The 12,911-nt window shown below is 39.8% G+C and overlaps 1 protein-coding gene across 1 annotated transcript in view; it reads left to right on the top strand.

Annotated features, from left to right (window-relative positions):
- ARHGAP31 (Rho GTPase activating protein 31) overlaps positions 1-12,911 on the top strand; it is a 324,984-nt gene that overhangs the window by 276,340 nt on the left and 35,733 nt on the right. The window contains exon 8 of the mRNA XM_077479714.1: positions 9,131-9,258. Within this exon, the coding sequence (XP_077335840.1) occupies positions 9,131-9,258 (128 nt within the window). The remainder of the gene's footprint in view (positions 1-9,130; positions 9,259-12,911) is intronic.

Raw genomic sequence — 12,911 nt, 5'->3', positions numbered from 1 at the left:
AGAAGCAGCACACCGATGACCCCATCCCTCTGATTTCTCCTCCTGCCAGCGCGTTCTTCGCTCTGGTGATGTATTAATCATTACAGAGCTGTAAAGTTCTAAGGCCCCCTCCCCAAGGCCTGTTTTTGTGTGATTTTCTGCTCAAATTAAAAAAAACTTTTTTTTTTCAATAGCAATAAACAATAAAAAAGTAATAATATAATGATAATAATAATAATATATGAATAAATAATAATACTAATAATAATATATGAATAAATACATGTAAAATAAATACACAAATAACTAAAAATAATCATAAATAAATGAAATAAATTCATAATATGTAATAATACATGAATAAATAATAATTAATTTAATAATTAATAATTAATTAATAATTTTAATAATTAATTAATTAACCTCTAACCTTAAAAAAAGATAATAATAATAATAATAATAATAATAATAATAATAAATAATAAATAAACACCCACACCCAAATAAAAAAATAAATGAATAATAATTATTTATATATTTTTTGTTAGGGTTAGGGCATTTAGTTATTGGATATTATTATTATTATTATTGTTGTTGTTTTTTTAAGGGTTGGGGGGTTAAAATATTACTAAGTCTCATCATAAATGAAATAAATTCATAATATGTAATAATACATGAATAAATAATAATTAATTTAATAATTAATAATTAATTAATAATAATAATTTATTAACCCCTAACCTTAAAAAAATAAGATAATAATAATAATAATAATAATAATAATAATAATAATAATAATAATAAATAAACACCCAAAACCAAATAAAAAAAATTAAAAAAAATTAATAATAATAATTTATTTTTTGTTAGGGTTAGGGCATTTAGTTATTGGATATTATTATTATTATTATTATTATTATTATTATTATTATTATTGTTTTTTAAGGGTTGGGGGTTAAAATATTACTAAAGTCTCATCATAAATAAACAAAATAAATTAATAACAGAGCTGTAAAATTCACATCAGCAACAAAATAAAATACATAAATAAATGAAATGCTCCAAATAAATGTAAATAAATAAATACATAAACAAAATGCTTCAAGTGAATGCATACATAAATAAATGGTTTGAAATAATTGAAATAAATACAAAAATAAATAAAATGCTTCAAATAAATGAAAATAAATAAATAAAATGTTTCAAATAAATGAAAATAAATAAAATGTTTCAAATAAAGGAAATGCATAGATAAATAAATACAATGTTTTTAAATAAATGAAATGCTACAAATATATGAAAATAAATAAAATAAATCAATAAAAGGTTTCAAATAAATATAAAAATAAATACATAAATAAATAAATGAATAAATACATACATAATTTTTTTTTCAAATAAATGAAAATAAATACATAAGAAAATAAATAAATAAATAAATAAAATGCTTCAAATAAATGAAAATAAATAAAATGCTTCAAATAAATTAAATAAATAAAATGCTTCAAATAAATGAAAATAAATAAATACAATTCTTCAAATAAATTACATAAATAAATAAATAAATAAAATGCTTCAAATAAATGAAAATAAATAAATACATAAATAAATAAAATGTTTCAAATAAATGAAATGTTTCAAATAAATGAAAATAAATAAATACATAAATAAAATGCCTCAAATAAGTGAAAATAAAGCAATAAATCAATAACAGGTTTTAAATAGATGTAAAAATAAATACACGAATAAATAAATATATACATACATAAAATGTTTCAAATAAATAAATGAAATGCTTAAAAAATGAAAATAAATACACAAATAAGTAAATAAATAAATAAAATGTTTCAAATAAATGAAAATAAACACATAAGAAAATAAACAAATAAAATATGCCAAATAAATGAAAATAAATAAATAAAATGCTTTAAATAAATAAAATTCTTCAAATAAATGAAAATAAATAAATCAATAAAATGATTTAAATAAATGAAAATAAATACATACATAAATAAATAAATAAATAAATAAAATGTTTCAAATAAGTGAAATGCTTCAAATAAATGAAAATAAATAAATACATAAATAAAATGCTTCAAATAAATCAACAGGTTTCAAATAAATGTAAAAACAATTACATAAATAAAACATTTCAAATAAATAAATAAATGAAATGCTTAAAAAAATAAAATAAATACATAAATAAGTAAATAAATAAATAAAATGTTTCAAATAAAATTAAAATAAATACATAAAAAAAATAGATAAAATGTTTCAAATAAATTAAAATAAATACATAAATAAAATGTTTCAAATAAATCAACAAATACAATTATTATTTTATTTATACCTGCCTGGAGTTCAGCATTAAGTACACTATATTACCAAAAGTATTGGGACGCCGGAACTTTAATGGCATCCCAGTCTTACTCCGTAGGGTTCAATATTGAGTTGGCCCACCCTTTGCAGCTATAACAGCTTCAACTCTTCTGGTCTGTTAAGGCTGTCCACAAGGTTTAGGAGTGTGTCTATGGGAATGTTTGACCATTCTTCCAGAAGTGCATTTGTGAGGTCAGGCACTGATGTTGGATGAGAAGGCATGGCTCGCAGTCTTCGCTCTAATTCATCTGAAAGGTGTTCTATTGGTTTGAGGTCAGGACTCCGTGCAGGCCAGTCATGTTCCTCCACCCCAAATTGCTCATCCATGTCTTTATGGACCTTGGATACATGGCAACAACATAAGCAGATATATAGGATCAGGCTTTGGTCCCTTTCCTCCTGAAGCCTAGCTAGCCAGGACTATTGCTAAGAAGCAGAGCTGTGTAAATTTCAGGATCTGCATGGACAGCAGCAACGTCCCCCCATTGACTTCTTCAGCATTTCATTTCAGTAAAAAAAGGTCCTTTTTCTAGTAGTTTTAGGAACTTTTTTTTTTTTGTTTTTTTTTTAAGTGACATTTATCATTCTTTAAAGGGCAGAAGTAGTTCTCTATCCCCCCATACTTTTATTTTATTTTTATTTTTAAAAGCAGAAGAAAATGCCCACATAGCTGAGTTCCTTTTTTTGTGGGACAAAAGTCATGGATAGGAAAAGGGAGCAGAGAAGGTGAAAAGCTTCTATTGGCTCATGATTCACATCCTATTGGTGAATATAGTGCTAGCCTGCCATCTAGTGTTCAGATCGTAGAACTACAGTCAGGTTTTTATTTATTTTTTGTTTTTTTAGTTTTATATATTACATACTTATTGTTTGTATCCATTTTTGTACCAGGTGTCCCCATCAACTTCATTCACAGAGAGACAGAAGGAGTAAATACAAACTAATTGCAGGCTGTGCCAAGGAATTCACTTTCTTGCCGCACAAATCCATCTATATGGTGGTTGCATTCTCTCTGACGAGGTAGAAAGGCCTAAGAAAAAAGGCTATAAGAAATTCCCAGAGCTATTCATCCTTGGAAACTGCATGTAAATTCATTCATTACTAGGTTTTGTTTTTTTCTCCAGGTCGAATGTTCTTCAATGATAAGAATAGTTTGAATCATGAAAATACTAAATAATGGCCACTAGAGGGAGTTGATGAGCAATATAAATATTACACTAGGATTGTCAGCTCCACCTAGTGGACATCATGCAGTATTTTCATGATTCATCCAATTCTTATGAAGGAAGCTTTGGAGATAATAGCCCAGTAGCATACGATTTTGCCAGAATTTGCAAATAACGGATGTTCTTCCTGTTCTTATGACAGAAGAACATCTGATCTGGGGAGAAAATAGCCCAGTAACATTCGATTTTGCCGGCATTCGCATAGAACTAATGTTTTTCCCAGGGGCAGACTGACCATTTTGGCAGTAAGGCACTGCCCAAGGGCCCGGGGCCAGTAGGAGCCCAGTCTTGGAGAGTCTCTCTTTCTCTCTCTCACCACCCCCTCTCTGAAAGAAAAAAATTCCCTGGGGGAGGGACTTTAAAGGCATTTGAAATAGTATAACAATAAAGTATTTAAAAATTATTTATTAGAAAATGAATAAACTGAAAACATGTTTTTTCTTTCTTTGTTATGTATCTTTACCATGATGTATTTCCAGTCGTTTATTCCATGTTTTCAGTTTTTAATAATTTTCTAATAAATCATTTTAAATACTTTATTGTTATACTATTTCAAATGAATTGAAAGTCCCTCCCCCCATGGGAATTTTTCGCTTTCCATGTATACAGGGATGTGGCATGTCAGTGAGTAATAATCACCAATATCTGTCTATTGCCCCTCTCTCTCACACACCCTCTCTCACTCTCCCTATCTAACCCCCTCTCCCCCCTCTCCTCCCCCTCCCCCTCTCTACCCCCCATCTCTCACCCCCTCTCTCTCTCTCTCACCCCCTCTCCACCCCACCTCTCTCTCTCCCCCCTCTCTTACCCCCTCTCTCCCCCTTCCTCTCTAACCCCCTCTCTCCCCCTTCCTCTCTAAACCCCTCTCTCTTTCTTACCCCCCTCTCTCTCACACCTCTCTCTCCCCCTCTCTTACCCCCTCTCTTCCCCTTACTCTCTAACCCCTCTCTCTTTCTTACCCCCCTCTCTCTCACCCCTCTCTTACTCTCTCCATCCTCACCCCCTCTCTCCCTCCCTCTATCTACCCCCTCTCACCCTCCCCCTCCCCTCTCTACCCCACCTCTCACCTCTCTCTCTCTCTCTCACCCTTCTCATCCCACCTCTCCCCCATCTCTCTCTCTCCCATGCCCCTCCTCTCCCCCCTTCCCCCTCTTTCTCACACCCTCTCTCCCACCCCCCTCTCTCCCCCCTCTCACATCTTCTCCCCTCCCCCCTCTCTCTCTCCCCCTCTTTCTCTCTCCCCCTCTTTCTCTCTCTCCCTCTTTCTCTCTCTCACCCCCTCTCACCATCTCTCTCTCCCCCCACTCCCCCCCTCTCTCTCCCCCCACTCCCCCCCTCTCTCTCCCCCTTTCTCACCATCTCTCTCTCCCCCTCTCTCTCCCCCTCTCTCTCCCCCCCTCTCTCCCCCCTCTCTCACATCTCTCTCTCCCCCTTTCTCTCTCCCCCTCTCCCCCCCCTCGATCTCTCCCCCACTCTCTCCTCTCTCTCTCTCTCTCCCTCCCTCCTCCTCTCTCTCTCTCTCTCTCTCCCCTCACGATCTTTCTCTCACTCTCTCTCCCCCCTCTCTCCCACTTTCCCCCTCTCTCTCTTCATCTCTCCCCCCTCTCTCCCCCCTCTCACCATTTCTCTCTCCCCCTCACTCTCTCTTTCCTCCCTCTCTCTCCCCCCTCTCCCCCTTTCTCTCTCCCCCTCTCTCTCTCTCTTCCCCCTCTCTCTCCCCTCTCTCCCTCCCCCTCTCTCTCTATCCCCTCTCTCTCCCCTCTCTCTCTCCCTCCTTCTCTCTCTCTCCCCCCCCTCACCATCTCTCTTCCCCCTCTCTCTCTCTCCCCCTCTCTCTTCCCCCCCTCTCTCTCCCCCCTCTCTCACCATCTCTCTCTCCCCCTTTCTCTCTCCCCCCTCTCGATCTCTCCCCCCACTCTCTCCTCTCTCTCTCTCTCCCTCCCTCCTCCTCTCTCTCTCTCCCCTCACCATCTTTCTCTCACTCTCTCTCCCCCCTCTCTCCCACTTTCCCCCTCTCTCTCTTCATCTCTCCCCCCCTCTCTCCCCCCTCTCACCATTTCTCTCTCCCCCTCACTCTCTCTTTCCTCCCTCTCTCTCCCCCCTCTCCCCCTTTCTCTCTCCCCCTCTCTCTCTCTCTTCCCCCTCTCTCTCCCCTCTCTCCCTCCCCCTCTCTCTCTATCCCCTCTCTCTCCCCTCTCTCTCTCCCTCCTCCTCTCTCTCTCCCTCCTACCATCTCTCTCCCCCCTCTCTCTCTCCCACTCTCTCTCCCCCTCTCTCTCCCCCCCCCCCCCACCTTTCTGTCTCACCCCCCTCTCAATTGTACCTGCAGTTTCACAGGACAAATATCTCTGCAAATTGTAATTACTTGGTGTTTAGGTATTCGCCCCGCTGAGACTGAGGAGTCAGGGTTGTCCCTGCACGTCTGACAGTGCCTATGGCCAGCTTGCCCTGAAGAGTATCATTCTCCATACACAATGCCTTTGATCTTAAGATCTAAATAGTAAATAAAGGCTTCTGCATGCCTAGCTTTGAATAGCCCAGAGCAAACATTGAATGACAAAATGATAAAGCATTAAGGAAGCTGCACCGGGGACTTTGCACAGAGCGGGTACTGATGCAGCAATTGATGTCTGGGACGAGGGATGGAGGTGGATGCATCGTTTTACTCGCCGTGTTCTGGAAGGTCAGTGAAGTAGGACTTGTAAAGAGCGTAGGAGGACACCAGGCGAGGACGTCCTTGAGGGTTTAATGGTGTCTTTCAAGAGTTCACATTGAGAAAAGTATCTGGAATAATGGGAGATACAAAAGGAACATTTTGTTACTTCTATAGAATATCCATGTGACATCATTCTTCATCTCCGCTCTATGGAGAGCATTTGGGGATTCATCATGATGGTATCTTCTTTGTTTCATATTGTTACATCCCCTAGTATTTCGGCTTGGTTCACATCTACGCATTTCAGAAACATGCGCAAAATGACGTGCTTTGCTGACATGCACAGAAACGCACTGCTCTTTGGCAGGCACGCGGGGGGGGGGGGGCGCAAATTATTGTTGATGACACCCTAATGCATTGGCAGCAGCGAGGTTTTCATGCGGCACCATGCCGTTCAGCGCAGCGCGATTTTACAGAAGGGTCAGGGACATCCTTGCCCGCGTTTTTTGCCCTGCGCGTGGCGCGCCCGCGTGCCCGCCTAGATGTGAACCAAGGCTCAGCAAAATTCTTCTAATGAATGCAACATTTGCTCCAGATCTGCGGGGGGCCAATCAAAGTTCGGAGGCCCCAAACATGTAAAATGTGGGCAAAACTGACCAGACACCATCTCCCAGAAATGTATATAAATTTTGTAGAAATTAGTAGGTGGAGCTCTCGTCGCCCTTTTCAGGCTCCACTTTTCTGCTTTTCTGAAAAAGAATTTTCCCTCCCAGTCTTCCTTTCTGGCTAATTTTTCAGCTTTAATCAGACATAGATAGAGAGAGGGTCTGAAAGTAAACAGCTGCTGCTATGATCTGCCTTTAGAATGCCCAGAGTGCCCTATAAATTGTATCATGACTTAACCATCTATTAAATGTTTGTTTTTAAAGCAAAGCTTTTTTTTTGTTTGTTTTTTTTGTTTTTTTTTGTATTTTTTTGCTTTTTTTGAATTATAGTTACATACTAGTAGGTGAGGTTGAAAAAGTACACAAGTCCATCAAGTCCAAGAAGGAGTACACGTTGTATCCAGTTCAATAGATTATAAATAGCCTTGAGTCTTGTTCGTATAATTCTAGATTGTGGAACCACCCTGCGGCACATTGCTGATACATTACTGAATACATTCATTTGCATATATAGTTACATAGTAGGTGAGGTTGAAAAAATGTACACAAGTCCATCAAGTCCAATCTATGTGTGTGATTATATGTCAGTATTACATTGTATATCCCTGTATGTTGCAGTCATTCAGGTGCTTATTTAATCGTTTCTTGAACCTATCGATGTCCCCCGCTGACACCACCGCCTGTGGAAGGGAATTCCACATCCTTGCCGCTCTTACAGTAAAGAACCCTCTACGTAGTTTAAGGTTAAACCTCTTTTCTTCTCATTTTAATGAGTAGCCACGAGTCTTGTTAAACTCCATTCTGCAAAAAAGTTTTATCCCTATTGTGAGAATTAAAGAGGAACTTCAGTGCTCTCTCTGTACTGGTCTTTCCACCATTATGGGACACACGCCGATTTGACCCCCGCTAACCATTAGAAAATCAAACAAATGTTCTTAATTTAGTAGTTTTTTTATTAAGAAAATACATTTATTTTCCAGTCTTATAACGTTACTTAAAACATGTACATTTCATAATACGAAGAGAGGAAGAAAAGAAAACATAAAGAAACAAAGTATACTTTCTTCGTTATCACCCCACCCCCAAATGTTCTTAAAATTTTAAATTCCATACTAAGTCCCACGAGTGTATAGCGAGCCTAATTCCCTTGTACACACGGTCGGACATTCCGACCACAAAATCCGTCTGATTTTTTTCTGACGGATTTTGGCCAAAACTTGTGTTGCATACACACAGTCGGACAAAGTTGTCGGAAAATCCAATCGTTCGGAACGTGGTGACGTTCATTGCGTATGACGGGACTACGTTGAGGCTTGTAGCCAATAGCTTTGGTCTCGTAATTTAATCTGAGCATGCATGGCACTTTGTCCATCGGAATTCTCTACAAACGATCGGAAAACGTGCGATCTGATTTTGTTGTCGGAAAATTTTAGATCCAAAGACAAGTACTCCCCCAAGGGAAAGTATAAGGGACTTTCTAGGCAACAGGGGAGAGAAACATAAACAGAAAATTCTACAAAATAGCTTTTATTATGAAAAAATATATACAATTAAGGTGCAAACATTACCAATATGATTAATAAAAACAGTAGATTACAATCATGAATCGTTAGTGCATGATAATTGTAGACATTCATCCCGACGTGTTTCAGGACACTTGTATAGTCCTTTCATCAGGGGCATTCAGAGCCAGAAGATACTCATTTTAGATCCAGCTTTCAAACTTTTTCCGTCAGAATTTCCGAAGGGAAAAAGTCCGATAGAGCCCACGCACGATCGGATTTTCCGACAACATAATCCGATCAGAACTTTTCCATCGGAATTTCCGACCGTGTGTACAGGGCATAACAGTGTGGATGGAGAAATCTCCACTGCCGGCCATTGTATTCAGGCAGCCACTGATGTCATGGCTGGTGCTGCCAAACAGTGAGTGGCTTCATCATTTTCAACCCAATTTTTAAGTCCACTTTTGTTGAACATGCTGGTGTCTACACAGCTACACTCACAGAGAGCGCCACCCACAGGCAGCTCCAATTTCATCCAGTCCAGCAGGTGTCTTCCAAAAACTCAAGCCTACCAAGGCCAGCTTAAGCCAGAGGAGAGACACCACCCACTTCCCTTATCCTAACCAATGCAGAGCCAAATAGATTTTCAATTAGACAGTAGATGCCAAACAGCAGTCCCCGAGTTTGATATTTAAACCCCCCCCCCCCATGTCTTTTCAGGAGAAAACTGTCTACGAAGTCTAAGAAATGGAAATCCATATTTAATCTGGGCCGTTCCGGAACCGAATCCAAATCTAAATTGAGCCGTAATGGGAGTGTGTTTGTTAGAGGACAGAAAGACATGGGAGGTAAGTGTAAGATTTCTCTTTTCCTTCTGTTGGGTTATTCCCTGAGTGACCTCACACCCTCACCGTGGTCGGGGAAAATCTGTTGTAGGACATTCTAGCAGTGCCAGTGTTAGCTGGTGCCACCTAATCGTTATGTATTTGGCCCACCCAACCCAACTGTTCGTTGCTAAATATGCCAACATTTACAGTGATTGCAGGGACGGAATGACAGCTCATAGGGCCCCCGGACAATAGGAGATTACGGGGCCCCCAGGCAATCAGAGATTATGGGGCCACACAGTATACACATACACAGGGGCGGACTGACAACTCATAGGGCCCCCGGGCAATAGGAGATTATGGGGACCCCAGGCAATCAGAGATTATGGGGCCACAGAGTATACACATACATGTACACACAGTATACACATACATGTACACACAGTATACACAGACATGTTTCTATTGACTGAGAAGGTACTGGAGAGGTGGAGCAGCTATAATCTCAGGATTTTTAGACCAAAGGAAGTCGGTAAGGGACATTTCAGAGACAGATGTAAAAAAAAAACACAGATTTTTACATACTGTCCCTGGTTTTACTGAGGCTGGCAACCCTGGTGGGGCCCCCTAGTGGCCCGGGGCCCTCGGGCAGTGCCCGAGTGGCCAAATTATCCCGAGTGATTGTAAAGTCTTGTTTCTTTTCTTCTAATAGTAACAAACATGTCATACTTACCTCCTCTGTGTAGTTGGTTTTGCACAGATCAGCCCAGATCCTCCTCTTCTGGGCTGCCTCTTCGGCTCTCCTGGTTTCTCCCTCCTGTCAAGTGCCCCCACAGCAAGCAGCTTACTATGGGGGCACCTGAGCTGAGTCACAGCTCTGTGTGTCCATTCAGACACGGAGCCCCAATTCGGCCTCGCCTCCCCCCCCCTCTCTCTCTCTCTCTTGAAAGAAGGAAGGGGGAAGGTTTAGGACTAAAAATGAGGTATACATATGATAATATGTGCCTCCATCCCTGATTCAAATGAATAATAGAAAGGAAGTTGGGACCTTGTATGAGGCAAGTGACAGCTAAGCAAGATTTTTTATATATATATATATATATATATATATATATATATATACAGTGGTGTGAAAAAGTGTTTGCCCCCTTCCTCATTTCCTGTTCCTTTGCATGTTTGTCACACTTAAGTGTTTCGGAACATCAAACCAATTTAAACAATAGTCAAGGACAACACAAGTAAACACAAAATGCAATTTGTAAATGAAGGTGTTTATTATTAAAGGTGAAAAAAAATCCAAACCATCATGGCCCTGTGTGAAAAAGTGATTGCCCCCCTTGTTAAAACATACTATAACTGTGGTTGTCCACACCTGAGTTCAATTTCTCTAGCCACACCCAGGCCTGATTATTGCCACACCTGTTCACAATCAAGGCATCACTTAAATAGGAGCTGCTTGACACAGTAAGGTCCACCAGAAGATCCTTAAAAGCTACACATCATGCCGAGACCCAAAGAAATTCAGGAACAATTGAGAAAGAAAGTAATTGAGATCTATCAGTCTGGAAAGGGTTATAAAGCCATTAACAAAGCTTTGGGAATCCAGCGAACCACAGTGAGAGCCATTATCCACAAATGGCGAAGACATGGAACAGTGGTGAACCTTCCCAGGAGTGGCCGGCCGCCCAAAATTACCCCAAGAGCGCAGCGACGACTCATCCAAGAGGTCACAAAAGACCCCACAACAACGTCCAAGGAACTGCAGGCCTCACTTGCCTCAGTTAAGGTCAGCGTTCATGCCTCCACCATCAGGAAAAGACTGGGCAAAAATGGCCTGCATGGCAGAGTTCCAAGGAGAAAACCACTGCTGAGCAAAAAGAACATCAAAGCTCGTCTCAATTTCTCCACAACACATCTTGATGATCCCCAAGACTTTTGGGACAACATTCTGTGGACCGATGAGACAAAAGTGGAACTCTTTGGAAGGTGTGTGTCCAAGTATATCTGGCGTAGAAGGAACACTGCATTTCATAAAAAGAACATTATACCAACAGTAAAATATGGTGGTGGTAGTGTGATGGTCTGGGGCTGTTTTGCTGCTTCAGGACCTGGAAGACTTGCCGTGATAAAAGGAACTATGAATTCTGCTGTCTACCAAGAGATCCTGAAGGAGAATGTCCGACCATCTGTTCGTGTACTCAAGCTGAAACGAACTTGGGTTCTGCAGCAGGACAATGATCCTAAACACACCAGCAAGTCCACCACCGAATGGCTGAAGAAAAACAAAATGAAGACTTTGGAGTGGCCTAGCCAAAGTCCTGACCTGAATCCTATTGATATGTTGTGGTATGACCTTAAAAAGGCCGTTCATGCTCGAAAACCCTCTAATGTAACTGAATTAGGACAATTCTGCAAAGATGAGTGGGCCAAAATTCCTCCAGGACGCTGTAAAAGCCTCATTGCACGTTATCGCAAACGCTTGGTTGCAGTTGTTGCTGCTAAGGGTGGCCCAACCAGTTATTAGGTTTAGGGGGCAATCACTTTTTCACACAGGGCCATGATGGTTTGGATTTTTTTTCACCTTTAATAATAAACACCTTCATTTACAAATTGCATTTTGTGTTTACTTGTGTTGTCCTTGACTATTGTTTAAATTGGTTTGATGTTCCGAAACACTTAAGTGTGACAAACATGCAAAGGAACAGGAAATGAGGAAGGGGGCAAACACTTTTTCACACCACTGTATATATATAGTGACTAAATTACTTTATTCACATAAAAGAGGGTATAAAACCACACTCAGTATGCAGTACATTAAAAGCCACTACATAATGTAAGTGTTGAAAGAAATACAGTTCATAGACATATGAAAATGACATCTAAAAACATATTCAGATAGTTCATGTATATACAACTTTAAAACCAAAATGGCAGCACATTCCAGTTAACAATGTTTGGAGTGTGTACTCTGTGTAAGAGAATAGCAAATAATAAGGGGGTTGAGAATTACAAAGATGAATAACTAAAACGAGGTTGCATCCTATCTACAAGTTTCGTGTAAAGAAACTTCATCAGGAATGGATGCATCCATTAGTATGGGACTGGAAAAACAGGGGTATGTAAAACTGCAACCTGGGGGGGGGGGGGGGGGACACTGGAATGAGTCGCCTGGTCCTGGAGCTGAGGAAGCCACAACGCACACGGGGCGAACGCCCAAAGACACTCCCCCAGTTAGGTTCTCCATATGGTGTGGGTGGTGACACAAGGTAAGGCTCCAGGGGAGTCTCGTGGATAGATGTATCAGGAGGCAGATTGTGCAAAATGTAAAACGTGACGATGGGTGAGGGTAAAAGCATAAACAATAGGGCGTGCCTGGGGCCTCCAGCCCACCCGCTCTCTCTCCTGATTGGCTAATCGACTTTGATTGACAGCAGTGGGAGCCAATGGCGCTGCTGTGTCTCAGCCAGTCAGGAGGAACTCGCGGACATGCATTGAGATAACAAAAACCTTCAGACTTTACAACCTCTTTAAGATTAACACTAAATATATATATATATATATATATATATATATATATATATATATATATATATATATTGTGGTAGTTCGGAATCTCCAATCCTGGGACCGGGTTTTGGGAACAGCCAGCAGTCTGGCTGGATGATTGCACAGGT

Source organism: Lithobates pipiens, unplaced genomic scaffold (assembly GCF_037356315.1).
Source record: "Lithobates pipiens isolate NorthernLeopardFrog02 unplaced genomic scaffold, aLitPip1_a1.2 Scaffold_16, whole genome shotgun sequence".
In the NCBI taxonomy this organism is placed as follows: Eukaryota; Metazoa; Chordata; class Amphibia; order Anura; family Ranidae; genus Lithobates; species Lithobates pipiens.
This window is presented reverse-complemented; position numbering and strand designations above follow the sequence as displayed.